Source organism: Oryx dammah, unplaced genomic scaffold (assembly GCF_014754425.2).
Source record: "Oryx dammah isolate SB20612 unplaced genomic scaffold, SCBI_Odam_1.1 HiC_scaffold_12, whole genome shotgun sequence".
NCBI classification, from domain to species: Eukaryota; Metazoa; Chordata; class Mammalia; order Artiodactyla; family Bovidae; genus Oryx; species Oryx dammah.
In genome coordinates this window covers 16,881,217-16,907,435 of record NW_024070196.1, presented here as the reverse complement: position 1 = coordinate 16,907,435, position 26,219 = coordinate 16,881,217, and the positions used below count along the sequence as shown (strand labels likewise).

Genomic DNA, 26,219 nt, shown 5'->3' with positions numbered 1-26,219 from the left:
ATAAAAAAAATCCACCTGCTGGTGCAGGAGGCAGAGGTTCTATCCTTGGGTGAGGAAGATCCCCCCTGGAGAAGGAAAGGGCAACCCACTCCAGTATCCTTGTTAGAAAATCTCATGGACAGAGGAGCCTGGGGGGCTACAGTCTACGATGTCGGACATGCTTTAGTGACTAAACAACAAAAAGAGTTACTTCCCCCTAGTCTGACCTTCAAAGAGCCCTCTATATTTTATATTTAATTAATATCTGTTCCTCAACTAGAAATGGACCCTGCAGTCTGCCAGGCAGGTCCAGGGACTGGCCATAATCAGACACAATGGAACACATACAATGGCCCTTCCATCAGGAGCAAACAGTCCCAACCTAAAAGGAAACTATGAACTCCCAAGTTCCTGCCTAGCTATTTCCAGAGGATTTCTAAAGGAAAATGGGTTATGAGGAGGACTGGGCCGTGATCTCCTCTCCCCTGTCCCTTCACCTTTTTGGAGGGGCTCTAACAGAATGGAATTCTGAAAACAGCAAACAAACATTGGCTAAGTAGATCCTCTCTCTTTGCAGTGGCTGTTGGGTGCCTTGCAAATCAATTAGTGGTTTCAAGACTTCCCACTAACGAGCCTCTACTGGACCCACTGACCTCATGTCCATATGCACACCTACAAGTCCATCCACCTTCTATCCAGACACACCCCCTTGGCTCTGTCTTTAATGCTGGGGCGCTCACGATTGCCTCCTGACTCTGCCACTTCCTGTGTGCCTTGGGAGAACTGACTCAACCTCTCTCAACTTAACATTTTAACCTTAAAATGTGTGCACCTAGTGGGGCTATCGATGAAACACCCAGCACCTGTCCCACACGAGGTGGGTTCTCCACGAGCGACAGCCGTTATCACCAAAATTAATAAGCCCAACACATTAATCTGACATTAATCTGAACCTTCAAACTGTCTGTCCCGCACAAACTCCTCCTCGTCTTTGATCAGCCACCTCCTTTCCCCACTGCAGCTCAGTTCAGTCCCTCAGTCGTGTCCGACTCTTGGGGACCCCATGGCCTGCAGCACGCCAGGCTTCCCTGTCCATCACCAACTCCCGGAGCTTGCCCAAACTCACGTCCATCAAGTCGGTGATGCCATCCAACCACCTCATCCTCTGTCATCCCCTTGCTTAACATTTCTCAAACGCTCTGGGTGGGCTATCTTGAACATGAAGAAACTATGGTGGTCACGCGCCTGCTATGAGTCTGCTATTAACGTGCCCTGTGTCTTCCAGGAGGCTCATCACAGTCTATGGATTAAACCTGAAGGCTGGGGCTTTGTCTACCATGTCTGTGTATCTAACAAAATGGCACACAGGGCCCAAACAGAGGAAAATTGTCTCTCAAACTGCCCCCTCCTTCCAGGAGGGGCTTGGGAGAACTTCACAATGCATGAGATTTCCACTATGAGACATTTATGAAGACAGTTATCACATCTACTCATCAGGAGAAAGGTGATCGACCTGCAGCATCCTGGGATCTCAAGGCTGAACGTGCTTTCGGTATTCTTCCTACTTGTCTATTTTCCTGGCTAACTATCCTGAAGCACGGAAAGCAAGGATTCACCTGCTTCAGAACACTGGTATCTGTCGTATAACCGGGTTAAAATCCTCCTAGGCGTCTAGTGGCCCCATTCTGCATCTAGGGCAGTGATTCTCAGCCCCCACCGGGCTCCAGAATCACCTGGGAACTTTTGAAAAATATTTCTTCTTAGGTGTCATACCAAGATACAAAGGTAACTGGTCTAGAAGGGAGCCTAGGAATTTATATTTTTAAAAGCTTGGCTTAAAAAAAAATTTTTTTTAAGGGATTTGAATGCTCAGGCAGAATTGAGGACCACCAAGCTAATAGGAGGCAGAAAAAAAAAAAAAAAAAAAGGAAAGGCAAGACTTTGTGGTGTTGTCTGCAGGATGACCTATTAAGGTAATGGGGATTTCCCAGGTGGCACTAGTGGTAAATTACCCTCCTGCCAATGCAGGAGACCTAAGAGACACGGGTTCGATCCCCGAGTTGGGAAGATCCCCTGGAGGAGGGCATGGCAACCTACTCCAGTATTCCTGCCTGGAGAATCTCAAGGACAGAGGAAGCCGGCGGGCTATAGTCCATGGGATCTCGCAGACTCAAACATGACTGAAGCGACTTAGCAGGCGCACACAGATAAGGCATTGGGAAGGCACTGGAGGCTTATTAGTAGGGCAATGCCACTAAGCAGAGAAAACAAAAAACAAATCATTGTGCATTGAAAGAGGAGGTGATGTAGGCATTGGTAAAAATAAACAAGGTCGTCTTTCCAGGCAGAGGAAGGAAACTATGGCTGTGTCCTGCGACAGGACTCTTGGCAGCCTGAGGGGTGCCATTAGGGACCAGACAGACAGGAAGGAAACGGACATCAGCTCTGGTCTTGCTTCCATTCTCCACTCTTTCCCATTAAAAACGGGCCACGTGCTGACCTCAGCGAGACCTTAGCTTATCTGTTGTGCAGAACAAAGCTGAGTTTCTACATACCAAGCTTTATTACTTGGGTCTAGAATTCTCTTTACGGTAAAGGTTTCAGGGGATGCCTTTAGAAAAACAACCCACAGCTATAATAATAACTATTGCTTTCAAGTCACGGGGGCTCTTTTTCTGGAAAAATAATCATTCAACATTTCTGATGGAGGACTATTAAAAGTCCTGGGGCAGTGATTTTTTAAAAAAATACATTATGATAATAACCAGTTTTGGAGAGAGTGAAGTGAAACAGTCATCCTTAATCTCTACTAGTGAAAATTTAAATCAGGAAAATCTATACAGAAACTGCACAGGGTGTGCCAGGAGCTTGGAAATAATTCATACTTTTTGATCTACTACTGGAAATCTATTCCTAAGAATGGACTCTAAGAAAAAAGTCAGAGATGTATTATTTGTGTAGACATTTTTATATAATATATAGTATCATATATATTATATACACATAATAATACCATACAAATTTGCCAATATGGTACTGAAAATTTGGAAGCAACCTAAGTAAATGTCCAACGAAAGGGACCAGCTAAATAAGTTTTGGCATCTCATTAAAGCAGAATATTAAGAATCTATGAAAACCTGCAAACAAACAATATATTAAATATCAGAGAATGTTCATCATGCATTTTAAGTCAAAAATGGAAAGTTACAAAGCACTTTTAAGCAGATACTTGTACTTAAGTATAAATTGCAAATATAAAAACATATTGGAGGGAGATATGGTGAGATGCTCACAGGATACAGTTTTTGTTTCACATGTGTTCAGTCTCTACATTATTTTACAATAAGCATGTATTACTTTTATGATGCTAAAACATACCCCAAATGTTTTGTTTTTAATATATATGGGGTGCTAACAAAATTTTTCTGAAATAATAAATTATCAGCCTTTCTTCTATTTTGAGTTAAGGGCACACATTTCTGAAAAGGTATCTGGATCCATACCAATTTTTTTTAAAGCACCTATTTTTTTTTTATTCTCTTTAAGAGAGATTTTCTGACCTCAGCCAGAGGTCGTCACCATCTCTCCAGTATCCAGGCTGATGCTAGCTGGAATGCTGACGATCACCAGGTACACAATCCCAAAACATCTGGAGAGGGCCTGGTGTACTCAGCAAAACATTCACACTCTTCCTTAATGATCAGGAAATGAACAAACCACAGGTATGATCCTTAATGATCAGGAAATGAACAAACCATTCCGGTCCTGAGTCCCCGGAAAGCCAAAAACCACAAGTGCTATGAGGTACACAGCACCACTAGTTCTTTTGTGGAATTTAGGACCAGATCTGGGGTCACTGTGGACCAGAACATACCTTCCCCAACCCGGGCCGAGCAATTTGAGAGTCCTAGGAGTCTGGTTCTTGTCTGGGAGGCGGGAGTATTCTATGTGTCCCCCACATAAAGAGGATTGTCTCGTCTGCTTCCCAGGAGACCCAAGGACTTGGCATGAGCACAGGAGGGTCAACCCTCCCATGCCTGCTTTCAACAGCCCATCCTCAACCCGCCCAGAGCTGAAACTGAGCTGCACTTGATCAGCCTATGAGGTGGGCAAAGCCAAGCATCGGAGGCCTGAGCGGGTCATGCAATTGCTCCGTGGTGTTTCGCCCATTCATTCAGTGGCCCTCTCTGGAGCTCGAAGCTGTCAGCTGGTGGGGAGCTGCTTGCTTTGACAACCAGTTCTCAGAACCAGGAGGGAAGCAGGGACACCCTAGGTTAGCCATGAGAGCGTGTGGCACACATCCAGTGGAGGCCCCCTGAGCATGCAGACCCACCTCATAGGAAGTTCTGATGAGTCTGAAAATGTCAACCTCTGGATAGGGCTCCACGTCATCACTGAGCAGGGAGTGGAGGTGAGGGATGGGGGGCAGCGTGCTGTCTTTATTGGTCACGCTGTCCAAATACCTGAAGAAGAAAGAATCTGGAGTCACTGGGAGACGAATCTGGAATTCTCCCTTTACAGTTGTCCACCTATTTTCTGCAAACTCTGCATATCAGAAGACTAGAATTTCCTTAAGAGTGAATGAAAATCCCTTCACTTCTTTTTAAAATTTTATTATTTTTTTAAACTGAAGTATAGTTAATCATCTTCACTTCTAGAGACAAAGAATAAAAAAAAAAAATCCTCAATCACACAGAGAAGTGGGCCCTATGATAACCAGCAGGGCATATAAGACTCACAGAACCAAGGAGAAAGGCAGAAGGAAGGTACAGAGAAGAAGGCCCAGGGGTAGTTTTCCAGGTGAGAAATACCTTCCCAAAACGGTCATAGCCTCCCCGTCGTCCTTGCAGTTCAAAAGCTTGTCTACGTTTGCGTCGAGCACAGCTAGGGCCAACTGGAATATCACTTTGATTCCTTCATAGAAGAAACAGTCGACAACCACCACTGCGCTCTCAAAGGGCATCACGCTGAGAAAAAGGGTGAGGAACCAGGACAGGGAGATGGTGGAGATCACGCCCAGGTCCTGCATGCAGTCGTACAGCTGCGGGACATAGTCCCGGGCCAGTTCCTCGAAGACACCCTGGTCCACCAGCGCACCTGCAGCGGAGGTGGACGCAAAAGGTCATGCGTTAACCAACAGCACCTTCTCACAAATGAACCCAAGCCAATAGCTTGACGAAAATAATCCAGTTGACAACTGCTACTGAGACAGAACTCTGATCGCTACGTTACTAGACGAAGCTATCATCAGCACAGCCAAGTCACCAGATGAGTTCTGACTGCATCTTCTCTTTCTGGGGCCTCCCTCCCCTGCTTCTTTATCATAAAAGAGCTCTAAGAGCTCTAAGAGCTGTGGAAAAGGTCAACTTACAAGATTTTCCTGACACACAATTATTTTGCTGGCAACATGATGTCTGGCTAGGCATGAAATATACATCTAAGTAGGTTCATTTCTTGGCAAACTCTTAAAAAAAAAAAATCACTCTTCTGGATGCTTGGTCCCCATATAGGAATTGTTTCTTTAAATAATTGTTTGGTTTTCCCCCCCTCCCCCAAAGTATAAGCATTCCAGCTGTACACATTCATGATCAACTTCCTGACATTTCTGGAGAGTATTTCCAATGAATCAAGTTACTGTGCAAAAGTTTAGAAATGAAGACAGAACAAAAGAGGAGAGCATAAAGTATACCTTTTGCTGTACTAGCAAGAAAAAGCTTGTCTTGCTAAAATGAATGTCTAACACTGGAGGGGATTATACGGAGAGACATCAATAATTTATTTAAATGCTCACCATCGCTGCTTGCTTTGCAATGAAACCAGTTCTGAAAAATACCTTAGAAACTGAGCTCTGAATATATTTTTATATGCTATTCTGCCCACTCCTTTTTTGAATCCTTCTGCTTTCCACAGATTCCAAGCTCTAGCACCATTAAACCTTTGGGGACTGGTGATCTGTGTGCCTGGTGTAGCTCTCACATGCCACAGACACCCACATTGAGTGTTTTCTAAAACAGTGAGACGCATATTCTTTCCATGGGGAGAAGCTCCACGGTGCTCCTTTGTGTAATAATCTATGTTGATTCAAGCCCTCTCATTCCCATTTTGGAAAACTGGAGTTGTCCGACACTCTTTTGGCTAATAGTAACTGGAAATGGGGTTACGGCTGGTTTCCTGGTTCTAGAAACATTTTCCTGATGAGATAAGGGTCATAAACTAATTGCATCCTCACGTACCAACCACCCTGGTGTTGTAGTAATCAGGGAGCATGCGTTCACACAAAGCCACCAGCAGCCAGAAAGCTTCCTCCTCTTTGGCATAAAGCAGCAGCACGGAAGTGACAATGTTCATGGCCTCAAGGGATGAAAGAAGACGTCATCAGATACATTTTAAATACATCAGACACATTTTAACATATGAGCAACTCTGTTAACCTGAGAAACGACTGAGTTAGTCCCAAAGGAGCCAGCACACTTTTTCCACAAAAAAACAGATAATAAACATGTAAAGGCTTTACATACACCCATTCTTCTGAGTTTTGTTTTGTTTACAACTTTTGAACAATGTAAGAACCCTTAGAACTTCAGCCTGCTGAGTGTTTTGCTTTTGCTTGCTGTTGTTTTGTGGGTTTTTTTTTTTTTTGCCTGTTAACTGTTAAGGGCTCCATGAACACCAATGTGCACCAAGGACTGAGCCCCACCACGACCACAAATCCTCATTCAAAAACTCTGTCCAAAGCCTATTTGACAAAGCTTTCAACCTATCAGTCTCGGTGTTTGGAATCCTTAATTCGGTGAGGTGAATATTTCCCTTTTAATCTTCCATAATTGTTTCTATCGCCCAGTACACATGGCTTGAGGTGCTCTTCAGGGAACAATGAAACCTTTCAAAGTTGGAGTCCTCGCCCATTATTTCCATCTGGATAAGGATGGTAGTGATAAGTAACAGGGGTTTAATTCTAAAGTAACCTACTTTATTAAAAGATATCATCAGCTAGCTCATAAGCACTCCAGGCTCAACTACTTTAATAGTCCTCTTAATTAAAAAGAGGAAGATCAAAAGATAAATATGAACTCTAATATTAGAAGCAAGCTCCCGCCTGTACTTCTTTTGATCCTGGAGAAACCGGTAAGTAAGTGTCCATCAGATTCCTACAATATAAATGTCAAAAAAGGAATTTTGGTCTGATAGGCTCTTCCTTGTAAGCCTGACTCAGTAGGTTCCCAAGTGAAATGATTAAAATTCCACTTGAGAATTAACCTGCCTACTACATGATCAAGGTCATGGCTGGTTTCTTTGTCATTCAGTCGAGGTAAGTTTCTTTTGAGGCTCTACTAGGTAACAGGCTCTGGACTAAGTACTGGGGAAAAGGGGGGGCACAGGGGTGACAAATCTCACAGGGCATAAATCCAGGGGTCAGAGAGATAAAAGAGATGTGAAAGCTGATTAATCAATTGGAGATATATTTTAAATCAACTGCTATCAAAAGATAAAATGTACAGGGAGACTTGTGATATATGCATGTCTGTGTGTCTGTGTGCATATGCACGCATGGTATACAGGTTTCGAGAAAGTAAGCCTGCTTTAGGTTTCAACTAGATGGTCAAGGAAGGTTTCTCTGGGTACATATGTAGCCTTTCAATCTAACAACACTATCTTAGAGCTTTCCAAATTGTGCTATCCATACTAACATATACAAGCAATCACTGCGGTTGGTATATGGGCAACGTTCTTTAATACTGAATTACACATTTATTTTAGTGGGCCTTAAAATATAGCCATAGCATATAAGAGCTACATTCTCAAGGACATTAACTGCTTAGGCGTTACCAAGGGGAGGAGCACTGGGGAACCAGAATGCAGAATTAAAGGCTTGGTGCCCAGATCTGCTCATGACCAGTTAGCGACCAGCCAGGCCACCAGACGGTGGTGGATCCAGAAAGGGCACTCTTATCCCCTGGCTCCTCTGCTCAGTGCAGGGTTTCTCTGCCCTGGGAGAGCATGCATCCCCGAGGACATCTGACAAGGTCTAAAAACATTTAGTTGTCACAAGTGGGGAGCACTGGCATTTCGTGAGAAGATGCTATTAAACATGTGATTAAGCAGGAATGTTACTAAACATTCTCCAAAGCACAGGCCAGCCCCACACGAAGAATTATTCAGTCCATAATGCCAACAGTACCAAGGTCGAGAGACCCTGGTACAGTAATTGCTCTCTTAACCATAAAGCCTTTCTTCTTTTTAAAGAAATATTTATTTGGCTGCACCGGGTCTTAGCGACAGCATACAGGATCTAATTCCCTGACCAGGGATCGAAACCGGGCCCCCTGGGAGTGTGGAATCTTAGCCACTGGACCACCAGGGAAGTCCCCCATAAAGCCTTTCTTATTACTTACCAGCTGGCAGAAAACATTTTTTTTAAAAGTCTTATCCATCTGTGACACTCACCTGGCAATACCCTATGTTAGGATTTCGAAAAGCATAAGCTGTCAAGACTCTCCTCAGAGCGGCGATACCCATCTCGTTCTGGAAAGCGGGGTGTTCTGGAAGGGAGCGGTGCAGGTCCCTCTCAATCTCCTCCGTGGCGAGGTTGTACTTCCCCATGGACTTCTCCACGAGGTCCTCATAGTAGCCGGGGTGGGTGGCCTTCTCGTTGATGGCGCCTGCGAAACACCGAACGGACCCAGCATCAGAAAGTGGGAGCCCCGGCCTTGGCTGCCTGAGCCGGCACCTCCACCTTCCTCCTGTGAGGACCTGTGTGTCACAGCCACAGCCCGGCTGTAACTTCACTCCCGGCCCCCTCCCCTCTTCCCGCTCCACTGGAAGCCGGCGGCTGAAAATCTCCCCTGTTCGCTATGATCCCCTGGAGAAGCGAATGGCTACCCACTCCAGTATTGATGCCTGGAGAGTCCCATGCATGGAGGGGCCTGGTGAGCTACAGTCCATGGGATTGTGGAGAGTCAAACACGACTAAGTGATTCTCTGTCTCTCTCTCACACACGCACGCTCTATGATATCACTTATACGTGAAGCCTAAACAAGAGTACAAATAACCCTAGATACAGAAACAGGCTCACAGACACAGACAACAAACTTATGGTTACCAAAGGGGGGAAGAGGACGAGAGAGGGACAAATTACAGTATGGGATTAATAGATACAAACTACTAGTCATATAACAGATAAGTAGCAAGGATTTACTGTATAGCACAGGGCATTATAGTCAATATCCTGTAATAACCTATAAGGCAAAATAATCAGAAAAAAAGACAACTGGATGGTTATGCTGTACACCTGAAACTAACAGTTACTGTTAAACTATACTTCAATTAAAAAAAAAATAATGAATTTTTAAAAAACCTCCCTACAAGCCTCCCTATACACACACAAACAAAAAATTCTCCCTAAAGGTAGAGGCTTCTAACCTAGAAACTGTGTTCCAAGGAACTTCCACAGACAACCCAAAGGGGCTGCTCACAGAAAAACAGGGAAGTGGGCAGAGAAAGTCAAGCTGAAGCTGAACTGGTCTCAGTTCTCCAACCAAGCAGCCTTGCTTGCATTTTATCAGGGTTTTCCTTCTGATTTAACTTAAAAAAGGAAGCTTTGTCTCTCAAAACAAGTTTAAAAACTGAAATTATGAAGAGCTCACAAAGAGCCATACTGAAGAGTAGGAGGAAGGATGAAGAGGGATTTTCAGAATTGCAGGGGGCAGGGAGCATATTCCTGGCAGTGAGGAGCCACTGCTGTGGAGGGGAGCTCCTGGGTGCTGGGCGGGAGGACGCAGAGGTGGGTGAGAACCACTGCTGTGACATAGCTGGAGGTTATGATTCTTACAAACAGACAAACCCTGCATGCAAGCACTTAACTATAAATCTAGTTAAATATAATTTATGCAAGTATAAGGTTTATGTACACACACACATATACATATATACAAATATGTACATATAAAAACACACACATATATATGTACATATTATATAATTAAATAGGTACTTATATGTTAAATATGTGTATATATACACATGGGCTTCCCAGATGGCATAGTGTTTTAAGAATCCACCTGCCAAGACAGGAGACTCGGCTTTGATCTCTGGGTCCACAAGATCCCCTGGAGTAGGAAATGGCAACCCACTCCAGTATTCCTGCCTGGAGAATCCCATGGACAGAGGAGCCTGGCGAGCTGCAGTCCATGAGGTTGCAAAGAGTCAGACACGACTGAAGCAACTCAGCACACGTGCATATGTACAGACACACACAGATGGAATGAGAGGGTAAACTGACTTGTACTTCACTGATTAGAAGAGATTAGACCCCTGGGCTGAAGTGGGGGGTACATGTTTGAAACAGCCCTGAGGCACGATGGAAGGTGAGGGCCGCCCCGGGGCTCCCCACACCCTGGAGGCGTGCTCCCGCTCCAGCCCCGCCATACCAGACAGCAGCAGCCAGAGCTCCCCACGCATGCTCTCAGGGACGCCCTTCAGCACCAGCTCCCGGGTCTTTTCTGTGCGGTACATGCAGATCCCTTGCCCGTACTCCGCAAAGTGAATCTTCCAGGCCTGCTCTTTCAAAAACTCTTTGGCCTGAAAGGGATGAAGTAGCGTCATTACACCCAAAGTACTTCGAGAATGGTAAGGACAAGTTTGACGGAAAGTCAGAACATTTTCTCTGGAGAACGGAGCTGGTAAGTTCTGGACAGAATTCATGAGAACAAAGAACTCAGATTTTCTGAAGACCTTCTGTGACCTAACCCATATATCAGAGCCTGTGGATCTGCCATGAAACTTCCTGGCCCAGAGTCAGAATGCCACTTACCTGAGATGGGGCAGGAGAATGCAAATGTTACTTACGGCTTTATATCTACTCCTCCAAGGGAAACAGAGTGGATGTTGTTAAATGTGGCCTGAGACATTATGTACTTACTTGTTGGCTACTTGAACAACAGTTAAAAAACAAAACTAAAAAAATGTCACCTGCATATAGAAGTATACGACCCATCTCCTTTCACAATGAAGCCACTCTGAAACCCGATGACATACAAATATGTCATTGTATGTTATATTTATATGTCCTTTGTATTTTTAAACAAAATATCCTTCACTTGTAGGAAACTGTCCAGTGACGTATTGATGAGTTTATTTTAAAAGATTTTTTTAAAACATTCCTGTTCTAATACAGAAAGTTCCGGGCAAGAGGAGGCGGCACTCACCAATTTCGGGTTGAACTCCTCGGGAGACCGCCGCCGATACATGGTCATCAGGGTCTGTGTGGCCGTGGGGACACTGTTGCCATTGAGGTTGAACTGGCGCTCGCCATCGGCATCGGAGCTGGTGCTCCTCTGGGGACTGGAGGAAACGAGGCTGCTGGGCCGAGAATACACCTGCCAACGCAGAGAGCAACACGACGCGGGGACGGTTTGAGCTGCAGAATCTACTTCTTCTATATCCTCTCCTCCACCTTTTTGTGCTCAGCCGTGTCTGACTCTTGGAGACCCCATGGACTGTAGCCCACCAGGCTCCTCTGTCCACGGGATTCTCCAGGCAAGAATGCTAGAGTGGGTTGTTATTTTCCCGACCCAGGGACCAAACCCCACATTTTCCGTGTCTCCTGCACTGGCAGGCGGGTTCTTTACCACCGAGCCACCTGACTGTCCTCTGGACAGACACAAATAGCTTCACCATGGTTCCCAAGAGGTGTCTTGCTAGGTGATGTAGCAGGAGGAAGTCAGCAAGCCAGCATTTTGGTGAGAATTAGAGGGGATCATGGGCCACAGAGCTTCGATGTTCCCAACAGGTTTCCTCTGTATTTTATTTTTTGGCTGTGCCCCATAGCACGAAGGACCTTAAGTTTCCCAATCAGGGATCGAACCTGCATCCCGTTCATTGGAGGCATGGAGTCTTAACCACTGGATCACCAGGGAAATGCCTCCTCTGTATTTTAGATTCATTTTTACAACAAATTGGTTGGACACTTATCTCTCTGATTAGTACGCATGCAAAGCGTGATGTGGTTGATTCAACTGCCGATGGGACTGCCTCCCTCGCCTCCTATCTAGTTTCTGGTGCCTCAAAAATGCCCACAGAAGCTTGGAGCAGGTAAACAGGAGCTCACCAGCTTTACAACGAATTTTCGCTGCAAGTCGCTCTATCACTTGAGCTAATCATGCATCTTTCAGGGCCCAGTTTCCCTGGATGTGGATTCAGAGCCTAATTCAATAGGGACACAATTCGTATTGTATCATAATAAAATCATCCTAATAATGTTGTATTTCAGGTTTGAGACTTTACTGGGTGACCTCTGTATAATTCCCAACAGAGTCACTTAGACCAGATTCACTTGCTATGTAATCAGGACAAATCATAACGCCTTCAACGGTGAAAGAAGAGGGTGAGATTAGATGTCCAATTCTATGATCTTTCTAAATACAAACACCATGAGATTTAAATGAGATGTCTTCTCTGGACATCAGAGTAGTTGGTTCACCTCAGCACAGCTGCAAAGCTTCAAGATCAAACAAAACAGACCAGGAGGTGAACACTCCCCAGGAAAGAGAAACAGGATGAACCAACCCCACAGGTGCCTTCCACCGACCTCCTCATCCGAACTGTTGTAGCTTCCTGCGAATTCTTTGTCTGAGTATATTTTGGAGGTTGTCTGCTGCAGGAAGTCAGAGATCCTCTGCACCAGAAAGTCTCTATCCTTCAAGTTGGCAAAGAGAAAGGTCATCCTGTTCCTGGTGCTGATGGACAGAGGGCTGGGGAGCACGCTGGAGCTGTCTGCTTTCTCTACAATTGTCACCTGAAAAGAAACAGGCCATCAAGAGCATTACTTCCCAGGGATCACCCGGCAGCAACCTCTGAGCGCTGAAGATGCTGAGCACTGAAGAAAGAAGACCGTGCTTTTCAATCTCGGCAGGAACCTCCGTACTTTACTGAGGCAAGTTGAGATTCTTGAACACTGTCCCAATAAAAGAAAACAGCTCAGAACAAACAAAACTGGAACCGGAAGTATCTTGCTGGTAGTTATAAATCGAGAGTGAGCCCCCATCCCAGCCCCAGGAGACATCTGGCAACATCCAGAGGCACTTCTGGTAGTCCCAAGTGGACGGTACCAAGGGCATCTCACAGGTGGAAGTCAAGGATGAAACTAAACATCCTGCAGGGCACAGGACCCAAGTCAGCCTACCCCCCAACACAGTAAGGCCCAAGATGTCAACAGCACCAAGGTTGAGAAACCTTGCTGTGAAGGAATTCTTTGACTTTCATTAAAATTTCATGGAACTTTAAGAGGGAGGACTCTTAGCTGGTGCTTCATCTGTAAGAGAGAGAAACAACCCACGATACTGGGTCCTTTTATTAGCTTAATGTGGACATGGCTTTTGAAACACTACCAATCCTTCAAACATCTTGTTTAGACTCCAGGGCTTTGCATTCCTCACCTCTTACCACTTCAAAGTTTTAAAGGCTTGATTCTGAGCAGACATGACGTAAACAGCTTAACTGCAACCCTATCTGCACAGGCTGACTGTTGTGTGTGTGTGTGTGTGTGTGCACTTGTGCATACTAGTGTGTGTAGTAAAGTAAGTCAACCACATCAGGAGAAAAGTAGAAACAGGGGGCATGTGTTTCAACTTTGAAATGATGGCATACATTTGCTGGTTTATAAAAGGATTTTCATCAACTGGAAACTAAGATAAATACATTACAACTCTTTTCTTTAGCACATTAGGAAGAAAAATCTCAAGATCAGCTCTAGATAAATGGTTTATTTGCAGTGGCGATGATTGTGTACTTAAGAGTTTAGTTTCTTTCCCATCTTCATTTCCACAGGTAAGCAGTCTAGACAGGTTCAACTTCAACCTCTTCATCAGCATTTTCACGTGAAAGACATTTCCTCAGGGCAGAACTTTAAAAACCTCTCTCCCTTTCAAGGCTAAGTAACCTATTGGAATTGCCTAAAAAGTTGCATGGTCACAGGTGCAGAACAGGTATTACTGGGGTCCATAAAGGGAAAAACTGCAGGACGTGAGTTCTGTTCTCAGCTTTTATAAACATGTACAAGCTGGATATATATTCATACATTTTTAAAGGAATATTCTGAGATACCTAGAGTTGTACCTAAGAGTTTTTCCCTCCAGTGCTAAAGAAACTAGAGAAATTGGCAGGGAGAGAGGGAAACCAACTTCTTTATCATAAAAAGGATTTTCCCATGATACTTCAGACATATATTAAAGAATGCTTATTTTAAAAGACTGAAAAAAACTCCTTTTCTCCCAACAGATTGTTTCTGATTCTTTTAGTCACCAGGCATCTGCAATTAATGACAGATGCCAAGAGGATGAAAGGGTTCAAGTTCTGCACCTAAAACATAGATTCTATGTGCTCATGAGGAAATCAAGCATGAAGTCCAGTATCTAGCAGGATCATGAAGCAACAGCAAGAAAGCACCTACAGAAACCCTAGAAAGCTTCCCACAGGTTAGCATGTATTTTTCACTCACTAGTAGAATTCTACCCCTGAAACTCTGTGCCTCCAGGAAAGGGTAATAGCTCCAAGGGAATGTTCTACGCAATAATGAGACACATTTTCATCACCAACTACAATTGTAAGATAGCTTGAATTTAACGAAATCTTGGTGTTTCATATGGAACATTTTACAAGGTAGTTTATAATTGAAAAAAAGAAGAGAGACTGCATCTAGAAATCCTAATGAGGACTCTCATCACTTTATCCTCTTGCTGCTAGTTCAGACTTTTCTTTAAAATCTACAGCAACATAATTCTGTGTAAACATTTAACATGTGTCGATTTACTCTACCTTAAGTCTGCATGCAGAATGTATATTAACAGTCTCCAGTCAATATTTTCACTTATTTATAAAAAATTAAATACAACAGCAATCTCAAGTCTACAGAATTCTAAAAGGAGCTGTTCAAAGGAGGGTGCAATGTTCCTTGAGGCTCCTACTGATCGATTAGCTTAACTCAGTTCATGGAGAGATCACTCTGCTCAAACAGACCCCGACGGAGCGTGGGAGCCCTGCCCTAGTGCATTTTTGTCATTATATAACTTAGAGTAGGAATAAACACAAGTCCTTTGCTTCTTCCATTAGTTGAGGTTTAGGATTTACCATTAATATATCTCAGTGATTCACTGGGGTAAAGAAAGGGCACTGCTGTCTCATTGGGGGTTTCTTTCAAGCCGTACCCTCCAACCACAACACACTTTACTTCTAAATGCCACCTATACTATCCTCCCCCTTCTGACTTATCCTGAAATGTGCCTGAATTATCTCTGCCCTACTACTTGTTAGGGAAAACTAGGAAGCACAAGATGGGCTGAGGGTACTAACCATCAATCTCCTAACTCCGCCAAGCTCGCGTGATCCTATTGTAGATCACACTAAAATGTACACAGAGCCCCTGAACTGAACCCGGAGGAGAGGAACAGGAGAGATGGGGATGGTAGCCTCCAGCCCCTCTGTTCCTCAGTTACCTTTGGATAAACAAAGTGATGACTCACTCAGATTTATAAATGATACACTCAGTATATTCTTAATGTCAGGATGGGTTTCCCTCATGGGTCCAGGTCACTCTACTTTATTTTGTTCAGGTAGTACTTGACAGAGGACATTTTTAATAGCAGACTTTAATAGCATACTATGAATGGTGATAGATGTTAACTGGACTTATCATAGTGATCATTATATAATATATACAAATATCAAATCACTACGTTAACCTGAAACTAGTACATGATGTCAATTACCACGCACACACACAGAGTTTAGTAACTCCCTAAGATAAAGAGGGTAAGTTTGCTGGAAAAAGCCATGAGATGCATTTCAGAGCCACCTGTAAGTACCCATCAACCATCCATCTCAGAATCAACCCCCAATAATTCTAGTCTCCAAATGTGTTATAATACCAATGAGCTCACCCTATAAGAAAGAAAACTAGATTTTTCCATTGCCTAACACTTTGTATTCGTTTTAATACACCAATTATCAGACACGACTGAAGTGACTTAGCAGCAGTATCAGCAAACTTCTAGGAATTTATAATTTAAGGAAAATTATACATATGATTGGGAGGAAACAAACAAAAAAAATAATGCAAAGGTCCAACCAGAGGTAACCTAAATTAAGAAGAAATAAATTATACATATCCAGTAATGGAATAACATGCAGTCATTAAAAGTTATACAAGAATATTTTATGATATGGAAATAAGTTTAGTGTACACTCACTGTTAAGAGAAATAGGCAAAAAATAAAATTCATTATTTCTTAAACCTAAATAATATAAATGACATATACACAGCAATGCATAGAAAGCCTGAACAACTACATAGCAGGATGTTCACAGTGGTCATTTTTGAATGGTGAGACTAGGGGTGAGTTTTGTTTTCTTTCTATTTGTCTGTATTTTAATAATTTTCTGTAGTAATGATGCACACAAGAAAAATTAAACCAGAAAATTTGCTGACATAAATGATTTTTTTTTTTCAAAGAAAAAAGTAAGGCAAAGAGAAACTTGAATCCTTTACCACAGGAAATCTTAACAAAGGCTCAACCTTGATTAAATAGCCAAAGCTTCTAAGCATCTTAATTTCTAGGAAAGGACCAAAGTAGGTTGAAAGCAGCCAGGTTAGAAACTGTGGATCTGCCAGCCCTGGACATCCTAACCTGGAATTTCTTCTCAACCCCAATAGCAAGGCTTCTCCACAAGTACCAGAACCACCTTACCACTGTGAAGACACAAGAGAACCCACTTCCAACCCAGGTACAATAATAATATTCCTCATTCCATTGTCCATGGGCCTCAGCCTGGAACCTTATTAAAGTACAGACTCCAAAATTTGCAGAGATTACAGATCTGGCCATGGCGGCCAGTGGTCCCAGTGGTTCTAACAGAGGGAACCAGCAAACTAAGACAGATCTTGACTTTCTGATTCACAACCTAGACCACTCTCTAAAGATCCAGATGCTCAGGCTGTGGGCCAGGAGTAATAACTAGTTTCTACTAGTTTCTAGAAACGTTCTAGTCTCTCTATTTGATGTTTTCACATCTCGGGGCCTTGTTGACCCAGAGTTAACCAACTCCTGTGAGAAGGCCTTTCACAAGCAAACCAACCAATCCAAACCCCAAGGACCTCCTTCACCTGCTCTCACACTCAGGGGCCCTATTCATCTTGCCCTCGTCACCCCAGGGCCAGGAACCAGGCAATTAGGGACAGGGCCTCAGCCCTAGAGCCTGATGGAATTTTTCAATTTGCCAATCCCAAGCCTGCTTATCCTGTCTCACCTGTTTCTTCCCAAGGACATCACAATCAAGACTCCAGTCCACATCCTTCCCTGCTCCTCTGTCTGCTGACCCCCCTGGTGCTTCCCCCCTGTGGGCCCTCTAGCATGGCGTGCGCCCCCTGATGGGATCCATGAGTATAACAAGCATCTTTTCAATGACAGTCATTTCCTGCTCTGTCGATCTCACCTTACCCGAACAAGATTAAAACACCAGTCTGCTTCTGGAAGAAGAAACCTCGCAGGTCCCATTGTCATTCGGAGCAATGACAACACATAAAAGAGAGGCAGATGGCACCAAAGAATTAGGAACGCTCACCCATGGTTAAAAGCCAACTCAGTGATGGTAAGATACCCAGAAAAGGATTACCAATAAAACTCTTAAAACACCCATTGCCACCTGCCACGTACCTCTCGCAGTGGGATAATGAGGCTACACAGGTTCTCCTCCTTGCTGGTGAAGCAGATATAGTTCGTGGACACAAACATCTGCCCCAAAATGTGCATTTTGTTGAATGGAGTCCAGAGCGTGCAGTCTGTGTGGCCATCTAATTTTTCATCTTTGGGCAGCCGGAAGAGTGCACGGTACCTCTCGCTCTTGGCCCTGGCGTCCAGATCACTGGAAAACAACCGTAATAACTCTCCCCACCAGAGAAAAGTTTGAGAACCTCTCAATGATGTGGCAACAGAGGCTCCCCGGCCCACCTTTCCCTTCCACCTTGTCAGACTTATTTCTACCTTCTTGGCTTTCTGCTGGAGTTAACTCCAATGATGACCCAAGCATAATGAAATCATTTTAATATATTTAGGTCCCCTGGGTAGTCATTTTACAATCAGTATCTGTAAATGTCAAAGAATCTTAGGAAAACAAGGCCTAGACAGGAAAGAATTCTCTTTCTAAAAGAATACAGTCATTTCTGAAGAGAGGATGACATTTATACTCATCCGCAGCCACTCTCGGGGCCTTATCTTTGAAGAATGACCTAATGAGGATGCACAGAAGCCGCAGGAACCTGCAGGCTGTCGGTGGTCACCTTGAATAAACAACAAAACTGCCTGAAACACAGGAAGAGCCCACCTCCTGGACAACCAGAGGGTCTAAGCCGAGCTGGGTCCTCCAGCGACCATGAGCTTTTCTCTGATGAGTTCCTTCTTCCTGTTCATCATTTAAACATCTTTGCTCAAGCTTTTAGGCCACTTCAGCCCCTGATGATCCAGTTTCTGGCTTCACAAGGCAAAGACAGGCCCTCCAATTCCCTCCCTTCTATCTCTAAAACTACCTCCATCCTCACCTCCTCCTTCTTCTTTTGCCTGTTTTGAAGGGAGAGGTTATCAGCACACACAAGCATCCTTCTGCATGCTGTGAGATCCTTTTTTTTTTTTTTTTTTTTGCTTTGCTTGGTATGTGGGATCTAAATTCCCCGACCAGGGACTGAACCTGAGTCCCCTGCATTGGAAGCATAGAGTCCTAAGCACTGGACTACCAGGGAAGTCCAAGATGCCACTTTTAAAATTATTCATTTTCTTCTAGCTTTATCTCCATGCTCCCTTCTGTCTTTGTGCTACCCTCATCAACAAACTCTTCCCACCTGCCTACTTCATACTACCTTCTGTTCAAATGTTTTCGTTCTAAAAAAGAGCAAACCCCCTATTTTACCATTGAATTTCTCGACAAAGCAGTCTGTACTGACCTAATTCCCTTGCCTTGCCTTTCACGTGCGTTCAACCCACCACAGTAACCCATCTTCTTATCACTCTATCAAAACATGTCTCACATCACCAAAGGCGTTTTCATTACAGTGACCTCTTGTCAGGTTTCAATGGCCAGCTGTACACCAACGACGGCCAATTCCATTTATCCCACTGAACCGATGTCTAGTTAGACGCCCTGCAGGCAACTCAACTCAAAGTGATCAAAATTGAATCCTCATATCCTTTGGACACGCTCTCCCTTCCCTCGTCCTCATCTCAGTTAGGGGTGATTCCATGCATACCATCACACATTAGAACGTCAGCTTTCCCCTTGCCTTCTCTCTAGCCTTCACTCTCACATCCAGACTTTCGGGCTTCTCTGCAGCATAGCCTCATCCCATGCCCAGCCACCTTCTACAAATGTTGATGAGCTTACTTTCCTCTGTGCTTTCCCCTTGTGTTTCCCTTACCATATTGTCCCTCTGCCTGAAATAATATGTCTAAAGTAATACTCATCTTACTGACTGAGTAATTTTGAGAGCCCCGCTCTGAGCAGCTCCATGGAGAGGTCCTTCTCTGCCCATCTCCCTGTGTGTGTACTCAAGGTGCTCTGCTCTGAGCACCAAAAGAGGTCCCAACCTATAGTGCTGGGGCTGGTCATGTCTACCTCACTTGCTGAACAGTGAGTGCTTTCGGCAGTCTTTCTCAGTTTTGTATCTATACCCAGAAAAGTGTTCTGAACCCTTGAAGCTGTTCAGAAAAGGTTAACTTTCATAAATGAACAGATGGGTTCTTGTTTCTAAAGTCTGTAAGACTTCAGGTCTCTGTCACCTACCGTTTTAGGGCAGACACTTTCTTAGGAGATTTCTTTTTCAGTTTGGGAAGGGATCGATCTTGTTCAAAGCCCTCATTGTCTAAGAGCTGCCTCATGGCGATGTTGGCGAGCTGCTCCATTAACTTGAAGGTCTCATTGATGTTGAGGAATACAGAGAAGAAATGCTTGCTAGACCTCGTGCTCACTTTGATCACATCGGGTAGAAGCAGCGTGGCGTTCTTCTCGAGCTGAGTGATGTCCACCCACCGGATGACCAGCTTGGCTGAGCACAGAGAATGAGGCTGGGTCAATATGTGGCTCCTTACAATCCTTTCAAGATACTGGAAATCTCACAACACCATCCTCCACTTTCACAGAACTCCTATGAGCTTATGTGCTTATATTTATTAATATTCTGCTTGATAGTTTCAAAAGACAAATCTAGACCACAAAATTCTGAGTTATGATTATGACGGATTTAAGTCCTTTGTCAATTTTTATTACCTCACAATCAAGTAGTTTACAGCAACAGAGCCAAAAATGATTGAATTCAACTGCTAAGTCATCACAAATCAGTTACAACTGCAGATTTACTACTGTTGATGTTTAGATATGGTTTACATTCAGGACGGGCAAAAACCTCAGTAGACTGTCAAAAGCTTACCTCTGAAATTCTAGGGGACTCACCTTCCCTTCCCATCAGAAAAGAATAAAAGCAAAGGTGGTTAATACTGAGGTACATCCAACCCTGTCGGGGGACCTTCCCCTTCCAGTAGCTGCAGGAGTAATAGTTGACGAGTTTCTCCTCCTCGGGCATTCCAAACAGCCGATGGAACTTCACAATGGCTTCCTTGAACTTCTCTGTGTCGTCATCTTCCTTTACATCGTTGATTTTGTTATACTCTGCAATGATGCCCTAAGAAGGGATAAAACACAAATGCACAACTTGTATCACTATCACTAGAACTGTTTCTTTTTCATGTGTTGTACATACTGGCAAGGGAAAAATTTTTCTTCAAATCTTCTTCTAAGGGACACTTAAAAAAACTGAATTATGTTCAAAGCCAACTCCCCAAACCGAAGCCACTTAACAAGCAGCATTTACGTACTAAAAGATTTCTGAAGAGCAACACAGATCAATGTAGAGCAAAGAAAGGCCAAAACACATGTCATTAACTGATTATTAGCCACAGACCCACTGTCCCTCAGCCATGAAAAATATCAGGAACCTGGATAAAAGGAACAAGCCACCATATGAACAGAAAAGAGGTGAATATTGGAGTGGAAATTATATAAGACACACAATTTTTGGTCAGTTGCACAGGAAATAAGATTGTTGCAAGATAAATAACTGGCTTAACCTACTGCTTAATCATTTTAGCAGCTTAAGGGGCTGTTTGTTACCCAGTTCCTCCATAATTCAATGAAAAATGGCTTCTATATATGTCTCCTGAGGGAAAATGTTCCTTGAAATTCCACCTTTGACTTTGTAATCACCAAATCCCTGTTACCTCATCTCCATTTTCTCTGTTCACAAGGTACGGTGAGATAAACATGAGCTCTGGAGCATGAATGTCTGGGGTTTTGATCCCAAAGCTGTCACTGCAGTTCCCTGTGAATTTGAGCAGCCTCATACCTAGAATTCCTGCCTTTGGGCTTCCAGTGAATTCTGGATGCTCCCTATAAATATATCTTCCCAAAACTTATAACTACAAAATTCTTATTATCAAAATTCTGTTTCCCTACAATCACCATGTAAAATCCAATATTCTAGACCATGCACATTTTTGATCCAACCAACACTGCAACACTTGTTCTCACTGTACTGCATTTGACAAGATTCAAAGCACATTCAGGGCCTGGATATGTCATCTGTATGCTTTTCACCTTCTTGCCTGTGGTCCTGTCATTCATTCTGAGGGCATAAAATCTAGAGTAAGACTGTTGTCTGTTTCACTAATTCTGTGTGTACTTAGTCATGTCGGACTCTTTGTGACTCCATGGACTATAGCTTGCCAGGCTTCCCTGTCCACAGAATTTTCCAGGCAAGAATACTGCAGTGGGTTGCCATTTCCTCCTCCAGGAGATCTTCCCTACCCAGGGATCAAACCCTCGCCTCTCGAGTCTCCTGCATTGGCAGGCAGATTCTTTACCACTGTATCACCCATCACTAATCCTACCTAATCTCAAAATCCAGTCCAATTCCCAGCTCTTTACAAACGCTTCTCCCAAGTATAACTCTTCTTCCTCACATTAAGTACTGTTGATCCTCTGTGCCTGATGTAGTGAAATTTTTTAATACATATGATGTCCTGAATTTTATTTTCAAGACTGTCCACTCCAGTTGCGAGCAGCTGTGATGCTAAGAAGTGATGGCAGGAGGGAAGGGGGAGAGGGCTTTGTCTTCCAACCTCTCCATCACCATTCAATTCTAGTAGAAAACAAACATGTAAACAACAATCAAAACAGCAAGCACAGCCCTGGACGGGTCTTCAGCCTCTTGCCACCTCTTAGTCCCTTTGCATAGTCCAGGAATTACCGTAGTGGCTTCCCAATGGGCATGCCATCAGGAGTGTTTCTACACTGTGATATATTCTGTACAGCTACTTTCTGAAACAGAGATTTGACAACAGCATCTCCACCATGAAAATGTCCACAGTCTATCAGTGTAAGGGGAAAAATCCAATCTGCATCTTGTGACAAAGATCCCCTTCTTGGTCTGCCCAAATCCACCTTTCCAGGTTCAGTATCAGTATCACATTTTCTATGAAATTAACCAAGTCCGGCATAAGCACCAGCATTCTTGTCTTTATGTTCTCTTAATTTCTATGTTGGCTGAAAGTATTTTGTGTATATGCCCCCCAACCACAATATGCCTTTCAGACACAATGTCTCAAAAAGTTTTTACCAACAGCAGCTAGCACCTAGGAGATATTTAATTTAAAAAAAAAATTATTAAGAGAGTATATGTTGGGACTTCCCTGGTGGTCCAGTGTCGATGCAGGGGACACCAGTTCGATCCCTGGTCTGGGAAGACCCCACATGCTGAGGGGCAACTAAGCCTGTAAACCGCAACTAATGAAGCCCGCATAACCCAGAGCCTGTGCCCAGCAACCAGAGAAGCCACCGAATGGAGAAGCCCTTGCACCACAACAAAAAGTAGCCCCTTCTTGCCTCAACTAGAGAAAGCCTGCACACAGCAATGAAGACCCAGTGCAACCAAAAAGAAATAAAGAAGATTTAAAAAAAAAAAAAGAGTGTATGTTGTCTTTCCAGATAAACATGTATCTTAAGGGGCCCTATCTTAGTTTTCATTGTGACCTCCAGAGTCACAGATTTCTAAGTCTAAAATTGTTTAAGAGTTAGCAAAATCAGTTTGGAAAACTAAGTACCAAGTTGCCGACTCCTGTTCTTCTGTTTCATGGGAGGGCTGAATGGCGTTGGAAGTAGCAATGCATTTCCCTCAGAGTCTCTTAAGGTAAGGTTGTTCCCTCTAGTTACTTTTAGTACCACTCCACCGAGAGAATAGAGATGCTGCTTCGGTGGAAGCCAGGGAAGACACATTTTGGACCTGCTTTGGGGGTAAGCAGGCTTTGGTGGCGTGCTATTTCAAGGAACTGCAGACAACCAGCAGGGAGCATAAGGGCCCTAGATGTCTGGGTGGGGAGGAGGAGAACCCAGTTCAGAGCGAAGAGGGATGAAAACACCTGTTACAACTGGCAGATATATCTGCAGTCTTTGTGACATGTCTTTTTTTTCAGTTGGAGTATAATTGATTTACTTGTGTTAGTTTCTGCTGTACAATACCACCAATCAACTATGGGTATACATATATCCCTCTCCCTCTTGAGCCTCGCTCCCTCCCTCCCATCCCACCCCTCTAGGCCACTGACAAACGGATGGGTAACGAAGATGTGCAATATATACACACAAGGGGATATTACTCAGCCATAAAAAGAAACATATGGTCATTTGCTGTGATGTGGATGAATCTAGAGTCTGTTATACAGAGTGAAGTAAGTTAGAAGGAGAAAAGTGAATGTAATATATTAAGGCACATATATGGAATCTAGGGACTTCCCTCGTAGCTCAGCTGGTGAAAAACTGCCAGCAATGCAGGGGACTCCAGTTTGATTTCTGGGTCAGGAAGATCCCCTGGAGAAGGGACAGGCTACCCATTCCAGTATTCTTGGGCTTCCCTGGTGGCTCAGACAGTAAAGAATGTGTCTGCAATGTGGGAGACTTGGGTTCGATCCCTGGGTTGGGAAGATCCCCTGGAGGAGGGCATGGCAATCCACTCCAGTATTCTTGCCTGGAGAATGGACAGAGGAGCCTGGTGGGCTACAGTCCATGAAGTCGCAAAGAGTCAGACACAACTGAGCAACTAAGCACAGCACAGCGCATGGAATCTAGAAAACTGGCACAGATGAACCTATTTGCAGGGCAGGGATGGAGACACGGATGTAGAGATTGGACCTATATGACACTTCAAAGTTACCAATACCTGCACCAAAGGGGGGCCAAAAATATGCAAGAAGGAGAAAGGAAATGAATGAGTGAACAGATGAAAGGGATAGAATGAGAACAACTAATATGAAGTTGCAGTTGGGTCCTCAGGCAATGCTGATGGCCATTCAAGTCCGAGTGAGCATGGAGACCCTCCAGCCTAATGTCTGCTCTCCACCTGGGCCTTGTAGCAAGGCTCTGACCTGAAGTCAGAATACTAGAAAAGAGCAACGTAGAACAAACCAAATGACACCCATATATTTAGAGAGAAGGAACATTAAATTCAAACTACACTATCTAAGGGGCTTCCCCAATGACTCAGACAGTAAAGAATCTACCTGCAAAGTGGCAGACCGGGATTCGATCCCTGAGGTTGGGAAGACTCCTTAGAGGAGGGAATGGCTACCAACTCCAGTATTCTTGCCTGGAGAATTCCACGGACAGAGAAGCCTTTCGAGCTACAGTCCATGGGGTCACAAAGAGTCTGACATGAGTGAGAGACCAACACTTTCACTTTTTCATGCTATCAAAGAGCTACATAAAAGTACTACATATCTAGAATGCTCACTGAAATTTTTAAAAGAAAATTTCTTTAAATATGAGAGGATTTATAAGGACATAGATGTGAAAAACATCACTAAAACACATATAGTTTCAACAATAAGGATAATAATCCCTAAAGTTCCACTTCCAACTTTCCCAACTTCAAGAAAAAAAAGAGGGTTCACAATGCAGAATCTCTTCAGATTACTGTAACTTTAGGCAGGTGGAACAGATGATGGAACAAAGGGATGGAATGATCTCCTTCCTGTATGTTCTATGTTGTTCTTGCTGGTTAGTTACTCAGTCATGTCCGACTCCTTTGCGACACCATGGACTGTAGCCTGCCAGGCTCTTTGGTCCGTGGGATTTTCCTGACAAGAATATTGGACTTGTTTGCCATGCCCTCCTTGGCAGGTGGATTCTTTACCACTGAGCCACCAGGGTATACATGTTCTATAGGTTCTTCATAATATGAAATAGGTCACCCCTGTTCTAGGCAACAGCTCCATGTAATTTTGTAAAATTGCTACAGTCCAAATATTCAGGACATCCAGTACAAATTTAGGTAGTTCATAAAAAGGGGAACATTAACTTAGCAAACATGAAAAAATATTCAACTTCATAATCAAAGAGAAAAATGAAAATAAGACACCGAATTTTACTTAAATTTGCAAAACTGCTTAAACAATTATAACGCTGAAAGCAAGCAACATTATAATCACACAGGGGTTCTAACATACTGACAATATCTACTAACGTCCATTAAAAGCATTTAAACTTACTTAACCCATTAACCAACATTTTGTAATCTATCCTAAAGAGGAGAAAAACTATAAGAAAAGTTACATATGAACAGAAGAATTCATTGTATTATTGTTTGTACCTGACTCTCACTAGTCTAAAAGCTAGGGAGACTTATATAAGAAGGAATAGTAAGGTCAATTATGGGGTAATATTCAGTTATTATAATAACACCTAAAGTTACACAACAATATAGTAGATATTGGAGAAAAAAGATATGATATAAAGTTATATGTATAGTCAGACTACTATTAGGATAAATAAGCATACGAGAAATCTAAAAAGAAACAAAAGTTATCTATGGTGTTTGGATTGTGGTTGCCTCTGCAGTTAATTATAACATTTATAATTTTTAAAAGTTAATTAGGTCTCAAAACAAGTAAGTGTGTTGGTTCCCTTCATTACTGGACAATCTGTGAGTGCTTAAACCATCTATTTGCACATGAATGATTTTCACACATAATTGCATTAATAGCAATTCCTTCCTCATAATTGGTTTCAGGGGAATTAAACCTGACATTTTTGATGTAATGAAAAGGGTAAAAAGAATGGCTATTTGACCCACAATTTGCTCCTGCTTTATTATCTG

At 43.4% G+C, this 26,219-nt stretch overlaps 1 protein-coding gene across 1 annotated transcript in view; it reads right to left on the bottom strand.

Annotated features, from left to right (window-relative positions):
* Positions 1 to 26,219, bottom strand: part of TBC1D9 (TBC1 domain family member 9) — a 122,590-nt gene that overhangs the window by 24,254 nt on the left and 72,117 nt on the right. The window contains exons 4-13 of the mRNA XM_040250465.1: positions 20,468 to 20,696; positions 19,802 to 20,063; positions 17,686 to 17,893; positions 12,567 to 12,773; positions 11,185 to 11,355; positions 10,408 to 10,558; positions 8,425 to 8,639; positions 6,213 to 6,330; positions 4,791 to 5,076; positions 4,313 to 4,442 (exon numbers count right to left, since the gene is read on the bottom strand). Coding sequence (XP_040106399.1) covers positions 4,313 to 4,442; positions 4,791 to 5,076; positions 6,213 to 6,330; positions 8,425 to 8,639; positions 10,408 to 10,558; positions 11,185 to 11,355; positions 12,567 to 12,773; positions 17,686 to 17,893; positions 19,802 to 20,063; positions 20,468 to 20,696 — 1,977 coding nt within the window. The remainder of the gene's footprint in view (positions 1 to 4,312; positions 4,443 to 4,790; positions 5,077 to 6,212; positions 6,331 to 8,424; positions 8,640 to 10,407; positions 10,559 to 11,184; positions 11,356 to 12,566; positions 12,774 to 17,685; positions 17,894 to 19,801; positions 20,064 to 20,467; positions 20,697 to 26,219) is intronic.